The sequence below is a fragment of the Ixodes scapularis genome, unplaced genomic scaffold, assembly GCF_016920785.2.
Source record: "Ixodes scapularis isolate PalLabHiFi unplaced genomic scaffold, ASM1692078v2 PGA_scaffold7__128_contigs__length_106722199, whole genome shotgun sequence".
NCBI classification, from domain to species: domain Eukaryota; kingdom Metazoa; phylum Arthropoda; class Arachnida; order Ixodida; family Ixodidae; genus Ixodes; species Ixodes scapularis.
The window spans coordinates 35,833,286-35,851,774 of NW_024609882.1; the positions used below are offsets into that span (position 1 = coordinate 35,833,286).

Consider the following 18,489-nt stretch of genomic DNA (forward strand, 5'->3'; position numbering starts at 1 on the left):
GAAATAACTGGCGCCACCTGGCAGAAAACGAGGTTTGAGGACTCTCAGGATAAAACAATGCACACATCAGAAAGCAGTGTCTTAGAACGAACGTGGGCACAAAAATAAAAGCCACAATAGGCTCAAAGGGGACGTGGGGAAAGCTCAATTTAGGTCAGTGCAGCTCAATGGATCGAGAAGGACCTAGCTCCCTTGGCTGAAGCAGTGCAACCGCTCGCCGGAACATATGCCCTTTTTGTACCAGAACCACTTGACCCGGCGATTCCCGAAAATGGTCCATCGGACGATTAAACAGCCCAGTCGTCACTACCCTACAAGAGGCGTGCGTGTATGAAGGCACCCTAAAAACGAGGTGCGCGCCGTCTTTATTCATAGTCGCGCGCCGCTTTCTCTTAAAAATCCGGCGAGTAAAGGCGTATACGCACCCGTGCTCCGAAAATAATGTGTCCTATGTCTTTCCCGAATACTACGCTCGGCTTTACATAAACAAAAAAGGCAGCACCGGTGATGATTCTACCCTCCCCCACTGCGCCAAGCGCGTGTCGGGAAGGGACAGACGCCGTCGCAGTTTGAGCAGGCGGTGGTCCCCACGGCGTGGAGGCACGAGGGTGTGCGGGTGGCTGAGATCGGGGTCTGGGACACGCAAGGCACACTCTGGCTCAGTCATTGTGGGATGGGGATGAGCACTCCTCCTTGATGCTCATGTCCAGGGCCCCTGGGGCCTCTTCGTCCTCCACGCGCTCTGACGTCCGCTCGAGCAGCGACCGCTGCTTGCAGTAGCGCAGTTCCGTCGGTGGGCGGAGGAACCTGGTTGGGGAAAGGACCACGAGGGGCGCCCGGTCAGCCGCGGTCAATGCCTCCTAGATCGGGGACTCTCAAACTTATCGATCTCCATCGCACTTTATCGGTGGTCAAGGGACACCACCCGATCTCGGCGTTGGTGCGATGAAGCACTCGAGAAGCCCGCAGACCTTGTCAACGGTAATGCATATACTAGGGTAGCAGTTCTGAAACTGTGGTCCACGGACCCTAGGGAGTCCTCGAGAGCCTCCTATGGCATCACACGAGACCCATGGTGCAGCAAAATGCATTGGGGCTCCCCCGAACGGCCTCTAAGTGGGTCAGGCAGTACCGTGACGGCCAAAAGTTTGAGAACCGCTGCACTAGAGAGTGTCTGATTCATAGTTGCGCATCAATGAGCGACTCAGATCCACTAAAATATATCACTTGTACTGGTACCAACTACAATGCTCACTCAGGTGCAGGGATAGTTGAGAAAATTTGGTATCTCGGGGAACCTATGAGGGTACTTTGGGGGACCTGGCTTGAGAACCCATGTACTAGATAACAAGGCCATAGTTATGGGGTTTCAATATCTCCTACTGGAAGTTGGCGCTGGGCACGTACGGAACGGACAAGGCCGCTGCATCAGCATTCAGATGGAACTCGAGCTAAATTACAGAGGACTCGAGTCCCAGCTGGACGCTGACTCGGCACTCATGCCCAGTCTGTGCCCAACACTGGCCTCCGGTAAGCGACGTAGAAACCCCATCACTATGGGGTTTCTAGGAGACACAGCTATGAAAAGAGGGGGAGGTGAGGGGGTACTTGCCTGTAGCACAGCCGCTCCCCGGGCTCCTTCTGGAGGATTTTGACGCGGTAGTAGTAGCGCATGGCCCGGGACATCTTGTCGAAGTTCATGTTTAGGTGGTTCTTCTGCATGCCCCACAGCTTGGCCAGCCGGTGGGGGTCCGTGATCTTGAAGACCCCCTTGGCCTGGTCCTTCCAGGTGATGCAGTGGCGGTACTTCTGCTCGGGGTCGTTAAGCAGCTGCTGCAGGAAGTCCCACAGCAGACGCACGCCTGCGCACGTCGCACATGCGGACAAAGGAGGGAGGATCATGAGGGCCTGAAGAAAAGCCTGTATCCATCTTGGAATTGTAGCTCAGGTGCTATGTTTGACAAGCCAAAGGGCTTTGTGAGATGATGAAATCGTCATCCACCAGTGCCGGCAGCATATACCTAAATTTCAAAATAAATAATCTAAAAAAAAAGGAAGAAACAAAAACATGACCAGTTGACAGGACACTTGCTGGCCAAGTGGCTCGTCACTCAGTCGGCGAGTGCACGAGGAAACGGCATGAGAGCAGCGAGACGAATGAAGAGTTCCAGTCTATTTAGAAACAAAAAAAAAACAATCTTCAATTAAAGCAAAATAGCCTGTTTTGGTCAGGCATGACCAAAACAGTGTTGTATGTAGAATATGCAAAAGAATTGTGCACGTAAAGTCAATAAATTTGGCAAAATTTGGTGGGCAAGACACTGCCTGCCAAAATCAATGCACAGCGGTCACATGCTTGGTGTCGGTAGCTTTTCATATCGGTCTTTCTACACATAGTCGGTCCTACAATGTATTATATCTGTAAAGAGGGTGCACAGAAAACAGTTTACTCGAAGAGTGTCTATATTGCAATCACTCTACGGGCAACCATGCCAACCTATGGCCCACGCACGCAGCATGGTGCAAGAAGCGTCCCGTCCAGGAACGTGCCTGTGACCCCACACTCACTCATTTTGTCACCAGGGGCGTCGGCCACCACCCGGGCTGCTGGGGTGGTTAGGGCCAGGGGCTGCTGCGGCACGGGAGAAGTAGCCTGCACGGACCGAGAGGGCATTGTGTCGACAGTCCTCGCACAAACTCAGACTTTGTCCCAGACCCGCTCGGTCAAGGCGCCTACTATACGAATAGAAACTGAGGGAGAGGAGAAGACGAGAGCATGCGGGGACGTCAGAACATCGAGCTCTGGTTGGACCAATTAGTGGGTAGACAGAAAGCTAGCTTCCTTTGCCTCTACTCACTCTTCAAACGCATTCGAACGCCGACGTCCTGCATTCGGCGTTTGCGTTCGGAGTCTACCCGTGCAGTCAGTCACAGGGCAAGAATGCAGTAGATGCAACGGTAAATGTGAGCTTTCTGCTTTCACTTCGGTGCACGTGCAGCCAAAGCCCGGTGAAAGGCAATGAGCCGGTGCTGGAGGTATAGCTGACCTGCGGCAGGAGGCGGGTGGGCTCCATGCCCGGGAAGGCGGACACACCCCCCCGGGGTCCGAAAGTGGGCGTGGCGGGGGACGGGCTCCGGTGGCGGCAGGAGGGGGGTGAGGGGGACGCCCCCTTGGGTTCTCCGCTCTCCCCTCCAGAGCTGGGGTCCGGGCTGAGGATCACCGTGCTGTCCACTTCGGCTGGCAGCGGAGACACCTGCAGGCACTGCCGACGGGGAAGGAATCAAGCGGTCACAGACACGAGCGAGACACCGCGAGATTGTGAGTGCTAACGTTAATGGCCCTGGGAGAAAGAACAAGAAAGAGAGCGGGGCAAGAGCAGAAAAAGAAAGCGGGCAAGAAATTGTGCATGTTCGTTTTGCTGCGACATGTTGAAGCTGTCAAATTGTGTGTCAACAATGCTACCAGTATCCTCTCATGCAATAAAGTTAAGATTAGGTACCACCCTCGTCAGTAGTAGTTTTTTGCTGCTTTGTTGTGTTTCGTAAAGCCTTGCCGGCAATCTGGGTCAGTGGGGTAGCCAGGAGAGGGGATTTAAGGGGCTTCAGTCTCCCCAGAAATCCAACTCACCTTAAATTACCCCCCTCCCCCTCCCCCCTCCCAAAAAAAAAAAAAAAATTCCTAGCACTGATATTGGTAACACTAATGTCTGTTGCCATGGCCTGACGTTTTGAGGCAACCAAAACATATGGCTCAACTTTTCTTCTATAGTCACTGACACAGTGAGAATGGCAGCACATCTTTCTAACGCTTGGCCTCCAGCACGTATTCCATGCCTTCCACCATGCTTTGACTGCCCAAGCATGTTCGCGGTGCACAATCTATTGAAGGGACCACACATGTGACGCGGCGAGCAGATGGTCACGGACACGCGGCCGGCGAGTGCATGGATCTTTGGATTTTCACCTGGTTGTAAGAGGCCGGGTCCTGCAGCAGCACCTGGCCAAAGCCCTGGACGTCCCGCGTGATGACTGTTGACCGAGGAACCGCCCCGTTACCCTGGCCCCCCCCCTGCACGGAGACATGGACGGGGTGGTCACGGACGACTCTCCGCGGCCCGGACAGTGCACTGACCGTTGTGCATCCTGGCCGTGTGCAGTGCCCGGTGGAGGAGCAGCTGGAGTGCGTTGAAGAGCACGTCCCCGGCCTTGGGGGCACGCTCCAAGAAGTCTGCCTTGGACAGCAGGCACAGGGCCTTGCCTGCGCAGGCATTTATATGCCAGTCGGTCGGTCAATCAATCAATCTTTGTTCATCTTCGGAAAACATTGAATGCACTGCATATTGCACCTGGATCCTTAGCCATTGAGGCTGGCTCTGAATCCACACCTGAAATGTAAATAAGGGATGCGGGTTTTACCTGGCCCACATGCTAGTGCCAATGGGTGGCTCACATCTGCTAAAATAGTGCTCAAATGGGCAAAACACTTTGCTTGAGGGTAGGGACGACTGGAGGAAATTCGGGAGTTCGGGGAACCCATTAGAGCGCTCCGGGGTAAACCTGGGATCCTGGCAATGTAGTACAGAACGACATTCCTGAAACACGTTCCTTGCACTGGCGGAACTGGAACAGAAACTCGTTATGTTTTTGAAAAAAAAAAAAAAGAAACAACTTTTTTTTTTTTTTTTTTTTTTTGTCTATTTCTTTGCAATTTACCCGAATTCGGTAGGCATTTAGGTCTTCTATTATCGGCTATTTCATCCTCCGACTTGAAAAGGACAGGAAGAGTCAGAGAGATAGTTGAAAGAAACAACGAATGAAACAAATGTGATCGTGGCGACTCGATACATAGTTCGAAGTTGATTATTTTTACTTGCTCGCTTTATTTTATCTATGGATTATCCGGCACAATATTTCAGTAAAATGTGCAAATGTAAACTTAACGTAACAATGCTTCCCAATTTTAAAAATGTAATGGAAACCCATTCTTTTCGAGCCACTAGAACTTGTAACGGGAACTTGTTCCAATATTGAGAAGGAATTAACAAGCTTTCGTTTTTTGAAGAAAATTGTACAACACTAGTTCCTTGCAATGCAGTTTGAGAACCCGTGCTCTATGTGATCTGGGCCGGTGCTCCGTTAGGTAGCAAGCATCAATTCTAAAGAATGCTTTATTAAACTTGCTGAACTTGCTAAACGCGTGGTACAATGTCTTTATACTATCCTTTCATCTCAAACTGAAAGCTGTGATCCAGTCTTTCCTGGGAACAATCGATACAGTCTCCCAAAGGTGTATGTATATTTTTAGCGAATGTCTAGTAGAACTTTCTGAAAAACAAGGATTCAATAACCTTCATTTTGGGCAATAAAAGCTAGCAGGTCTTTTTTTTTTTTTTTTTTTTTCACATTCTTGTTCAAACAAAACAAACCTGGAGAGAATTGACTGGCTCATTCAAGAGCTGAGCAATTGTAAGTTTTACCGAAAATGCTTGGGTAATATACTAAGAAAAAGTTGCAGACATTTAAAACATTATATATGCTGCACTAGTAGATGTTTAAGGTTTGATTGAATTCTCCAAAGCTCAGCTGGATTTCTGTGAAGGAGAATCCACCGCCTGGCAACCGGGTGCTCAAACTTTCCCCATAAACGGATTGGAAGGAAAAGAATGGGACAATAGTTATTCTTTTCTTGACCTATGCCACCAGTCAGATAATTGCTAGTTTCCTCCTCTCCACTCGTGCCCTCTCCAGCATTCGCTCTGCTAAAGTGGAAAGAGTGGAGGGCTTTCTGAGAAGAGCTTGCCCTGCAATTTTTAACTTTTGGCAACATGCATGGTCAAAAGCGTCGCTGTCGTCGGCTTTCCAGGATTGGTCAAATGGTTGCTTTGACGTCTCTAGGAGAATTAATTCTGCTTCCATGCATAGAAATGAGAGCAATGTCAACTTTCACGGTGCTGGTTCAAAAGCAGTGCAATGATTCCAAGCTTCCACTGTGCTTTTTAAGCACCATCGAACTTGTCACTTTTAAATTACAACAAGTGGCCAGGATCACAACTCGTGACGTCACGCGGCGAGACGAATCCTGGCCGTGACGTCACGAACAGAAGCCATCAGAGGGCGCCACCGAAACATCTCGGCCCTCATAAGGGCCAAGATATATCTCTGCCTTCCCAACGTCTATTTCTTCGGTTATCTTTCTTTCTTCTTCCTTTTTTTAACGCAATTGCCAGTTGCGGTTCTTGGTCGTTCTCTAGAGCAACCGCTGCGAGCACACACACTCACCGTTCATGTGGAAGTTGTCAGCGTCCGTGGGCACCAGGGAAAACTGCTCGGTGCACCATTCGAGCCACATGGACACATTGTGCTTGCTCCACTGGCGCGGGTCGTTCCCTGCGAGAAGCAGGCACGTGCTCATGCTGCGACGCCCGGGGAAGGAAGCTCTCGGCGCCCGGCGCGCACCTTGGAGCGACTCGGAACTTCCTGCACGCAGGAGGAAGTAGCCGGCGTTCAAGGCCGGCGCGACCGGCCCTCCGCTGTCTCCTTGCCGTCGGCGACGCCAAAAAGAAAGCGTCCGGGAAAAACGCGGTGACGTTCGCCCAACGCTCGTTCCGATACGCGCTCGAGCAGCTCGAGGCGATCTTCCTTCGCCCATTTTCGCCGCTCCGCGAGCTCGGCGTTGGACGGAGCGACCCCTTGCAAATCAGACGCGCGGAGCTCGCCATTTGACTGGGGCCAAAGTAGTTAGTATGTATGATCTCTATGGCCAAAGTGAAGGCACTGTGGTCGAGTATTTGGTGCACACGACCGCGGCAGAGTTCCGATTTTCCTGCGACAGTCGAGTCCTCAAAAACTCGCTTTAAGTACATTGTACTTAAAGTATTACTTTAAATAGTTTTAGAAAACTTGTACTATATTTGAAGTACATTCTTTTTTGAGTATGTACTGTACTTTACGTAAAGTTTTTTTTTTTTTTTGTACTTTCTGGGCAAAGCAATTTTCGATTTCAAAGTATATTTAAAAATTTCGTGAAACCTTTTTTCCATAGTAGCGGGGTATAAGGCGGCTCCCTATAGACAGTGTTAGACAAAGGACACGAAAAATTGCTACTCGGGCCAAGCAAAGATTTATCTTGTATTCGGCATCAATTGCCCAGTCTTTTTTTTTCTGTGGTGGTGTGGATTTATGTCTTGTCGCCAGATCGATAGAAAATCTCCAAGCTGCCGGATGCTTGCAGGAGCGAGCTTTCACAAAAGTCGTCCCTTTTGTCGTTTTCAGACAGCAATAACTACACTGCATATGTTGTGTAAAGCGCTGAGAAAGGCACGGGGACGAGTGCATTGATCGGGGCAGTGCCTCCATGCACTCGGTGAAATTGAGTTCTTTCCAAAACTACGCGCTCGCGTCCTTGGCTTTCCCTGTACTACACTAGACAACTTCTGAGGCCAAGTATAAAATTCGCCAACTTAAGAAAAAAAAAAAAAAGAAAGGCATATCATAATTATGCGGAAACGTTCTATCGTCTTTCGAGACGTCATCCAGCCATTTCTCTGAGTGAAGTAATGGCGGCTATAAGACCGACACAAATGCCTTATAAGGCTATAAGACCGACACAAGTGCCTTATAAGTGTAACGCGTTAAAAAGTTTGTCAGCGAGAGAAAAACAACTACTCTTTGGCCACTTGACTTCATCCAATATTCGCCACCATTTCCAAAAAATAACTGGGGCACTTCCGATTGTCCCCCAAAAAACATACCAATTTAAAAAAAACGGAAAAAAAAAGAAAAGAAAAAGAAACACTACTGAAAGGGCATCATGAAACATTGTGTTAAAAAGTACTTGTACTTTACTTTGCAAGTACACTGTATTTGTGGTAGGATGGATGGATCGGTGATATTGGCTGTGCCCTTTGTAACGAGCAGTAGCTTGTGCCACTTAGCCTGAGAAAATGGTTTCCTCTTCCACTTAAATACCCAATTTCTTTCTCTCTACATCCCCGCAACTATCACCAGGCAGACCTTTGGGGGATCGGGCAAATTCAAAATAAAAAGAAAAGGAAAACGCACCCCAGCCTTCTCCCCCGGCGAGGAAGTCTATAATTTTCCTCTGGTCAATTTTGTTGGGGTTCTTTATAAAACTTAGACCCACAGAGAGATAGGGCTGAGACTTTGGGCCGGAGTCACGCGGGATATAGTCCCCATTTTCCTCTGTCCTCCCTGTCTCCAGTTGTGCTTGCTGCTTTACCAATTTCAGTTTTCCATAATCTCCCTCCACCAATAGCTCTAGCCTCCCTTTCGTTACCTCAACCCTTTTATAATCCACCCTTCCATCTTTCCCACCGAAACCTAGGGTCCCCTCTACGTCTGTTCTCCCCTCAGGAAGGCAGGTTTAAGCCTCTTGCAGCTCAAAACCAGGTGTTCCATAGTTTCGCTACCCATTCCACATATGCAACAAACTCTCTATATCTTCGAATTTCGCCCTACAAGTATTCGTTCCTAGTACCCCGGTTCTGGCCTCAAACAGTAAAGAGCTCCCCCGAGAATGATCAAACAGTTTCTTTCCTTATTTCCTGTTTTTGTAACCTATACATAGTTAAAGCTGATTTCTCCTCCATACTTCCTTCCCAGATCTCTCTCTTCGCATCCTAACCTCAAGTTCTTTACTTCAAGTACATTCTGTCCAGTATACCTACCACTTTACTTGAAGTACATAACCTCTCATTTACTTCGTACCTTACTTCAAGGTACTTCTTTAATGTATTTTACCCAACACTGGTCATACGGCTTTCGACGTCTGTCCACCAAAGAAGCCATTGCGCAACAAGGGAGAGCGTTTCAAATTACACTGCGCTTGTTCGCTTTGTCGCGTGCGCGTGACGCTTTCCGTTAAAGGCTGCGTCTTTATGATTGGTGCCACCAGGCGACACCGACGACTAAAGCACCAAGTTCGGCCTTCGATAGCGCGAGTGAAAATGACGCGGGACGATCGCTCGCAGAGTGGCCAGTGTCGCTCGGTAATGGCGGCACCGGTGACTCCCTTTCATTATGCATTCCTTCCCACAGGACAAGCTTAACCCACAGAGCCGCCCTCTCTTTCCACTTTAGCAGAGAAAACGCTTGAGAAGAAGCGACTGGCAAAAAAAGAAAGCACCTGTCACGGAAAGCAAAGAGCTTTGTGGGAGAGGCTTTTGTCCCACTTGTATTCATTAATCCGTAAGAGATACCGCAGTCTTAGGCGCCCATAATTCCAACCACTTCCGACGCCACCCGAGTAGTGTGAACCCCTCCACGCTTTTGGCACAGCGAATGCTAGAGAGGAGGAAACCACATATTTGCAACCACCAATCATAGCGAGCAGAGAGCCAGTGGGCGGGGCTTGTCCTGCTTTATTAACTTGCAACAGCCTATACAGGGTGTTTTTTTTTGTTTTTTTTTCGTTTAAGCTTAACAAAACTGTTAAAAAAAAACGTGACAGCTACATTTATGCGATTTGCGCAGGTGCGGGTAATTAAGTAAATTTTGTTAGTTAAATTTTTAATGATTGCAAATAGAGAGCAGGTTTCACTTAGAAACTTGCTGACCGTCATCAAAAACCCCTAAATAAACTCTTTTCAGAAAGATATAGCGAGGGGGAAAGCATTTTACGATGTTCCGTAAAAACGCTTCATTTGGGCGCGTTTCCAGGTCTCAGTTTTCTTATCGGAGCGCGTCTCTACGCCCGCGGTCCCCAGCATCGCAACACACGCGCGCCCCACTTCCCTCCACCCCATCCTACGGGGCAGCTGAGGGGGTGGAATCGCGCCGACTGACCGTTATAAATCCCTCCTCCTCCTCCTCCTCCTCCTCCTCCTCCTCCTCCTCCTCCTCCTCCTCCTCCTCCTCCTCCTCCTCCTCCTCCTGCCCCCACTACTATGTCCCCCTCCACAAAACCGCGTAACTAGCTTTTGCGGCTTTTTTTTTTTTAACAAACCTGTAAAGATTAAGAAGAAAAAAAAACGCCCTGTACAATAGTGACAGACCCTTGCAGCCGAAATTAAGCGCGCGGGTCAAAATTCCCGGAACATCGCCGCATCAGAACTTTCCGAGAAAGAGCGCATTGTAGAAACACCAAAGAGAAGACAAAACGCCCGCGCAGAACGTCATCGTTAAAGGGACCCTAAAGCGGTTTTGTATTTGAGGAAACACACTAAAATCGTCTTCATTCGACCTCCAGAATCTCGAATATCCAAATTATTATTATTATTATTATTAAAATTTGCTGCATGGAGACTGCAGAATATAATTTTCAAGGTACCGCTAAACGCCCTCTTTCCCGGAGCGTGACATCACAAAAAAAGGAGTTTTCGGAATCTCACCCTCTCGCGCATCTTCAGTGCCCATCAAAGCTATGCAAGCGCACTCTTGCTATTTTTTTTTTTATAAAGGACAGAAAAAGACGTCACGGCTGGTGCTGGTGCGGGAAAATATACCAGGCAAGCTTGCGATTGCACGCACGGCGGCCCTCGAGCGACACGCGCTTAGCGGCCGAAAGATCCTCTTATGACGTCACGACTGCTCCGAGGTTTTTTCGCGTTTTCTCGCGTTTAGTTACACATCTTCGGGGAAAATGAACGTGATATTCAGATTCACGGGGTGAAACTACGCTCGAATCAACTTCTATCTCTTTTTTTTTTTTAATGCCGTGTTTCACAAGCGGCAAGCGCTGCAAGATACACTGGATCCACAAGTGATGACGTCAGGGGAGGGGGCGGTGCAGGCCTTGCCTTTTCGGTGATATCGACTGTAGAGTGAACACCAGCACGGAGCGATGACGTCACGTGCAAGCCGCCATGGATTGCGGCGCGTAATCCGATCGGTTCAACAACTTACCGAGTCCCGTGGGCAGCAACGTGTCCTCGTGCACCTCGCCCAGCGTCATGGAGAGGGGCCAGCCGAGCTGCTGGGGCCGCCACGACGACTGCTGATGCAGCAGGCTGACCGCGTCCTCCATGCCGCAGCAACAACCTGCCGCCAACCGAGCACGTCATCATCATTCCCTCTCCTTTGACGTCGTCCTAACGCGCGCACGTTCCATGCGAATACCTTCGACCGGTTCGTTTTAATAATAATACTAGAGCTTTCAAGTTCGGAGGCGGGTATCGCTCGGGGGCCTACTAAGGATGCCTCCGCAGCCAGCCACATCGAGGCCCTCAATAGAGAGACGTTTTGTAGGGGTCCTCCTTAGTGTATACGGTGCCCGCGGAAAGAGTCTTCGACGGGTGTGTTTACCGTCCCATCCCAACCATGAATCGGGAGGTGTCCCGGAGTGGCGACAAATGACGCCACATAAGTCGGCGTGCCATGCTGTGGGGTGTCGCGAGCCTGGCGGTTGGTCGTAGACATTCCGGCAAAAAGATACGAGCGAACGCGGGTGTCGCTGTCGTCGCGGCGTCCCAACTCCTGATTGCTGAAGCGTCCGTGAACTGGCAAGCCGGAGCGCGACCTGCAGCTGCAGAGCAGGCGTCTGTCGCATCAGTCTCCGCAGTGTGCTGCCGCCAGATTTGGCGGCAGGCAACGCCATGACACTTCCGTGACGCTATCAGCCAAAGTCGAAGGAGAGCAAGTTTGAAGACGCAGTAAACACACCAATCGGAGAGACGTTCTAGGCACCATACACACTGAGAAATGATCCTGTAACGCCCTAAGAGTGTTACAGGAACACCCCTAGTGATCTTAGCAGCCTCCTAAGGATATATTTTACGAGCAACAAGTTTACAAGCAACAAATGCAGTGATGATGTAAACCTTACAGAACCCCCCCCCCCCCTTTCTTTTTTTTTTCTTTTTTTTTCTTGAACACTTGTTCTAGGGACACCACCCATAAGCCGGGGACACACTGTTCATGTATTATACAAAAGACCGTCTCCAAACACGAGTCACCGCAATATCCGTAGTTCAAATGCCGCGTGCCGAGTTTCCTGAGTTTCCAGTCACCGTTCTCAGTTCGTTCATGCTAACAATGTGAATTCTTCTATGAAACCTGTTACTTCTGGTGTACCGCAAGGGTCTGTTGTGGGGCCCCTGTTGTTTTTAATTTACGTAAATGACTTACCACTGTCTGTGTCATCATCGATTAGCCTCTTTGCTGATGATTGTGTAATTTATCGAGAAGTCACTAATACTACTGACATCGAACTTCTTCAAAATGACTTACAAGCTGTGGCTGATTGGTGTGATTTGTGGCAAATGTCCCTTAATACTAACAAATGTAAAGCGATGAATATCTCCCGTCGAATTACTATATGTTCAACTTACTCAATCTTTGAAATTCCTCTTGAAACTGTACCATGCTACAAGTACCTTGGGGTGTACATCCCTTCTAACATATCATGGAAAACTCATACTGACCAAATTCTCGCCAACGCTAACTCCATGCTTGGTTACCTAAAGAGAAATTTTAGGTTAGCCCCAGTGTCCCTAAAACTACTAATGTATAAAACCCTTGTCCGTTCCAAACTAGACTATGCTGCAGCAATCTGGGATCCTGGTCTCTCAACTCCCGTGACTGATCTTGAAGCCCTACAGAATCGCGGTGCCCGTTTTATATTTACTAACTATCATCGCACGTCTAGTGTATCAACTATGAAAACTAATTTATCACTTCCTGCTCTCATTACGCCGAAAAATGTCTCGTTTGTGCCTTTTTTATAAAATGTATCATTCCAATACTTCGCTAAAAAAAACAACTAATGTTTAATCCTGTTTTCATCTCGCCGCGCGTAGATCATCAACTTAAAGTCGGAATTCCTCATTGCATTACCTCAGCCTATTATAACTCTTTTACTCCAAGGACATCTTCAGAGTGGAATCGCCTTCCCGCGCAATTAGTAAACATACCGTCCTTTGACTTGTTTAAAATTGCGTTGACTACTTACCTATGTTAATATTTTTTCTTTGTTTGTTTGCCTCGTTCTATACATTTCTTGATTTGTTCACACATTTTTTTTTAACATTTTTAGTGCTTGGCTTTTAGTGATTGTATATTGTTTGTGTTCCAAATTTATCTTGTACCACTCCCCTCTGTAATGCTCCAGGGCCTTGAGGGTACTTAAATAAATAAATAAATAAACAAATAAATAAATAAATAAACTCATTGGCATGCGGCATTCGAAGCAGGGATCTCGCGGTGATTCGCGTTCGAATCTGTATGCAGATTGTGTTCGGTGCAACGATTTTCAGACTTTTGCCAATTATTCTGTGTCCCTCATGGAACAAGGAACAGAAAACTGTATTTTCTTGCGAACGCTAGTTTTTGTGTAAAAAAAAAAAAATGAAACAAATCGAAGGTCAAAGTGCCTCTCAACTCTCCACGTCGCCTTTCGAGTGACGTACTCTGGGGGATCACGTGGATTCCCCTTGGGTTCTCTCTTCAGAGACCCCAGCCGCGTCCTCCGCGATTATCGACTTGTAAAGGATTAGCATCGCCGAAGGTCGCGACGAGCGATCGACACAAAAGGCGGTTCGCCACGGGGGTGACGGCGAGTGTAGCAGCGGAGGGGGACAGGTTTTGTTCATTTCCACGTATCCCCCAGAGTACGTCACACAACAGTTTCGTTAACCACCACAAGCGGCTGCAGATCGGCAAATATTTCGTTTTCTTTGCGATTACGTTCCGGAATAGCAGTTTTTCGGGGCAATGTGACGCGTTTTTGGTTCACTTGTGCTTGGATAAACAATATAAAAAATACAAATTGCCCATTCTTTCAACACTAAAATCGTTGCGCTACCCCTTTAAAGGCGTAAACTAGTTCCTGTGAAGTTCTTAGTAGGGGTGCTTGCCCTACGGGCTTTGCCTCTCGGGGTCTTCGCTAAGGGCAGTCCCTACACCGCGCCCTCTCGCTATTCCAGCGGTCGCCGCACCATCAGACAAGTTCCCTCCGAACGACCTTCGCACGCGCTGAGGGAACATCTTGCCACTGCGGCACGTGCTAATATTTGTTCGCGTTTTCCTTTCTGCCGGTGCCAGCCCCCGCGATGGATGGACGAGTGACGATTGAGCCTTGTGCTGAAAGCGATTATGATCTGACCAGTCCCCACGCTCAACCGTCGATTGTGTTTTGAGTTGTACATTCGGTCGACTTCGTGTCGACTGCGCGAAAGCACGTAACCCACCATTGACGGGCGGGACAACGATTGTCCAGCGTCGGCAACGGAAGGCCACGTCCCGTGTCGCTCGATACTGCTTCTCGCCAGCTGTATCGGAGGACGGAATAACTAGCCATGCTTCGATCAAATAACCTAAGGTGACGAGAGCATTGTGCCGTCACGGCATTAAACAGTTCAATGCTCGGAGACAACTTAGCTCGAAACGTGTCCATATATCGAGCCAGACATATCAAGATGGCGCGCATGGCGGAAGTCACCTCGACGACCCGCTGCACAGGACCAGTGGAACGGCGGGATATCGAGTGGTTGATGGCGGACAGCGCAAATGTCCAGCGCCTATACACTGTCGTCCACACTCAGCGCCCCAATCACGGGCCCCAAGATTAGTAGTACAACAAGACGTCTGGCTGTGTCAGGCCTTTACATCCATCCATTTCCAGGCTACAGTCGTTTCCATCCATCCGGATGCAGGGCCTTTGTCGGCATTATCAGGGTCAGAGCCTTGCATCCGGGCGGATGGATGGATGGGTGCATACTGCTTAACCCTTTAAATCGGGCGACGGTTTGCGCCACACGATGTGGCTCCGATGGAATGCGGTTTTCTCCAACAGCCACTGCCTCCATAAGCGTCCAGCTTCTTCGGGAGTGAACGTCGCACAGAAGGCACCTAAAATTAGAGGTCCAAGGCACAGGCCAGACCTTCAACGCCACAGTCCAGTCCAGGCCAAGCCACAGCCCATGTTAAGCCACATACCAAGCCAGGCCACAGCCCAGGCCAGCCCAATGTCGGGGCGGCCACGCGCGAGCAGGATTTCCGCCGACGGCGAAGCAGCGGCGAGAAGCGAGAGCGGACCTTCGTTGGGGCGAAGCGGTCAGCGAGAGAGTCGTCGCCGTTGTTGTTGTTGTCTGGGCCGAGTTACGTGGAGGAAATGACCTTGGCGCGCCGCAACTGGTTTTTTCCGCTTCCCAAGCTTTCCTTTTCGCCGCCGGAACAGCCGCCATCTTGGCCGCTTTTGATGGCCTGTGCGCGGCTGGCCCCATTCATCGCTGCCGGCCTCCGCGCGGCTGGGTCTGTAACGTATCGGTTCGGCTCAAAAAGTCTCCATTCGGCCGAAGCCTCGATCCGATTAAAAGTTTCGACCCGCTAAGCGTTCCGATTCGGCTTGAAGCCCAGTTCGGCTGGAGTTTTCATTTTGGATTCGCTATCGGTTTGGGGCTAGATGTTTTTCGATTCGGCCTAACTTTCAGATCGGCTGCAAATCTCAAGTCGACTCAAGCATCTCAATTCGGCTATAAGGCTGATCAAGAACGGCTGCTCGGTTGGGCTCTCTTAAGTTTCAGCTGAGATGTCCTCACTTTAGCGGAAACGCTCAAGCATATGTGCGCACCTTGCAGCATTAGCCACCTGGTGTCCTAAACTCGTCAAACACTTGGAGCCTAAAGTTCGCGAGAACTCAATCCGAGCGCTCCGTTAACTTTGACCCCTAGTTAGCGCAGATCAGAAGAATTCACGGGCCTTCGCAGCCACATTGAACTGCCTGCAAATAACAGCGCTGCTGTAATGGTCATTTACTCTAAATATCTTTTAACGGGTCTCAGAAACTTGAAAACTGTTCAAATTAAACGGTATTATTTATCATTCAGTGTAATTATTAATTTCCCACTCGCAGAAAGCTTTTTTGATTACATGTTTTCCCTCTGTATACGAGTCGCGTTAGCTGGAGAACAAAATGAGGACTGTTGTGGCGCGCGCCTCTTAGACACATTACAGCGTAGTTTATGAAAATGAACTCTACTACATCCTATACAGCATTTTATCTATGCACGATGCTTGCATCTTTTTGCTTCCTTCGCCTCAGACGATGAGCAGCGCAGTCCGCGGACGATACCTACTTTCCGTATGAATGGCGGCCAGTTATAAAGAGAAAAAAAAAAAAAAAAAGACGCGGAGCTGAAACAGCTGTAATGTCCTGCGTGAGCAAATTAATAACCCGTTTGATCTTAAAGCAGTAGCTCGATGCGACAAACAACTCAATAATATTGTTAACAATCAACGCAAGGAATTGTGACTATACCATTTGCCCTGGAGCCTTTAAAACTACGTGAACTCCATTATGTTAAAATCGAATCTCTAAACCAGGACGCATGCACACTTCGGTCCCGCAGCTAAGGCGAGGACATCTCAGCCAACGAATATTTTTAGTCCAGCTGAAACTACCACCTCCAGTGATCAGCCAAAAAAAGGCATCGTCCTTTCAGACGAATCGATGCACCTGGGCCGAACTGACGCTTCCAGCGCTAGTGTCGTTCGCATCTTCCATTCGTTCTTGTCTATTTTTGCGCGCTGTTTATTTTCCGTTCACCATGAACCAACTCGCCTACATCACGACACTATAATCAAGCTTTGGTGGTATCGTTTTGTTCTGTCGCGAACCGTTTAAGCGTTTCCGGAAAACGGATAACCGTTTCCGGCGATTTCAGATAAAGCTTCGGATGACGTGGCAACAAGATTTTAGTGGGTACCAAGATGAACGAATCGTCGCTAGTCTGAGGCGTAGCGTATATTTAGTGGCTCTAATCCAGACGAAAACGTACAGTCAAACTGAAAATGGCAGTCGCACTACCGAGAATTGAGGCGAACCGAAGCCCCTAGCCGAATCAAAATTACTTGGCCGAATCGAAACACTTGGCCGAAAGAAGACTTCGACCGCACTGAAATGACGGTCTGTGAGCCCAGCTCGGCTCCCAGGCCGCTCCAAGCAATCCAAGCGATAATGGTATTTATTTGTTTTTGCAACCGCCGATAAATTTAAACGCCGACAACCTTTTTTTTTTTTTTTTTCTTTTTTACGGTGGCGACGAATTTTGATTTTTTCGATCTTTTTTGCCCAAAGACACGAAAAATTTCGAATTTCCGAAACTGCCAAATAAAAACGTTAAAGGAACCCAAACCTACATCTGAGATTCCAAGACGATTTAAATTAACCGCGATGAGCTCGCAGCGGTGCGCAATCCAATGGTGTTAGCACCAATTTATAACGGGAGTTTTGCTAAATTAAATTTCCTTTCCTTCGAATCGCCAGGGAGCATGCTGCGAGAGTTATTCGCCGCAAGTTCTGGCGTTTGCAGCCGTAACTGTTCTAAACCCAGTAACGCATGTGCAGAAAACACACACCGAAAACCGCACAAAAATAGCTTCACTCTATTCTTCTTTTTTTTTTTTTATTAATAACAAAGCGGTTTTTTTGTTGTTTTTTTTTTGTACATCAGTGGCAATGTTTACCGAAACCATATTTACGGTGTATACGTGCTATTAGTTTTGCAACAAAAAAAAAATAGTGTGCAATAATTTATTTTGTGTCTCGATTTTCGTGCGACTTTTGGTTGGTTTCTCGCACACGTGTTCCAGCCTCAAATGGGTCCTGGAAAAGATCTAGCAACTTCTTCCTCCTTGGCTTTAATCCTCAACTCAAACGTGAAATGACGTCACGGTACCCATTGGCCACGAACGCGAATCCAAACATTCGTCGACGGATTGATTGATGACATTGGTCGTGTCCAATCCGTGAGCTGAGGTCGGCTGGAGAGCTTTCACCGAGAGCTTTCGAAGGAAATAAGGCATATATACGAGACATAGACCGCTATATTTTCCGATTTTCGTCCCGAAAAGCAGTACTTTTGACCTTCTGCCCTCTTCCTTTAGCTGCAAAAACGATACGTGATGAGTAAAGTCGCAATTTAGAATAATTTATCTCGGCCCAAAATTTATTTCACGGCCCCTTTAACGCAAAAACCTAAAACAAACGGCACTGCGTACAGCGTGCGTTCGCCATCCCCCCCCCCCCCCCCCTTTTTTTTTTAAATTCTAATTTGAATGTTTTATGTCCATGAGGCGAGTGCATTCGGCATGTGTACCTACGTCCCCCACATCACGTTTGATGCTTGGATAATTTGGCAGAAAATAGAATAAATTCTTCGGTGCATACGGCGGGCAAATAGGGTAAAGTCCCGACGGCTGCGTTGTCCGATGAGATCGAACGAATAATACACTCGAATCACCCCTACCACGCGGTCAAATTTAATGTCATTTCAATCGAATTACATTCTCTGATCGCGGCCAATCAATAGAGGTGGTAGTTCAGCGCGGTGCCGTTCAGTTTCAGCGCGGTGCGCGCGCAACGCCCGTAGTAAAATAATTACGGGGCTTTACGTCCCAAACCTCTATCGAAGGGCATCTGGCACGCTCCAGCGGAGGACCGAGGATTGATTTCGACCACCTGGACGATCTTTTGGCGTGCAACCACAAATGCTCGGTTACACGGCACCTTCTCTGCAATGAGCCTTCGTCAGA

The 18,489-nt window shown here is 48.6% G+C and overlaps 1 protein-coding gene across 1 annotated transcript in view; it reads right to left on the minus strand.

The window, feature by feature from the left end:
• Positions 1 to 327: 327 nt before the first annotated feature.
• Positions 328 to 18,489, minus strand: part of LOC8026193 (ets DNA-binding protein pokkuri) — a 29,789-nt gene continuing 11,627 nt past the window's right edge. The window contains exons 2-9 of the mRNA XM_029968504.3: positions 10,864 to 10,998; positions 6,280 to 6,387; positions 4,133 to 4,258; positions 3,965 to 4,068; positions 3,048 to 3,263; positions 2,569 to 2,653; positions 1,613 to 1,862; positions 328 to 807 (exon numbers count right to left, since the gene is read on the minus strand). Coding sequence (XP_029824364.1) covers positions 660 to 807; positions 1,613 to 1,862; positions 2,569 to 2,653; positions 3,048 to 3,263; positions 3,965 to 4,068; positions 4,133 to 4,258; positions 6,280 to 6,387; positions 10,864 to 10,984 — 1,158 coding nt within the window. The 5' untranslated portion in view covers positions 10,985 to 10,998 and the 3' untranslated portion in view covers positions 328 to 659. The remainder of the gene's footprint in view (positions 808 to 1,612; positions 1,863 to 2,568; positions 2,654 to 3,047; positions 3,264 to 3,964; positions 4,069 to 4,132; positions 4,259 to 6,279; positions 6,388 to 10,863; positions 10,999 to 18,489) is intronic.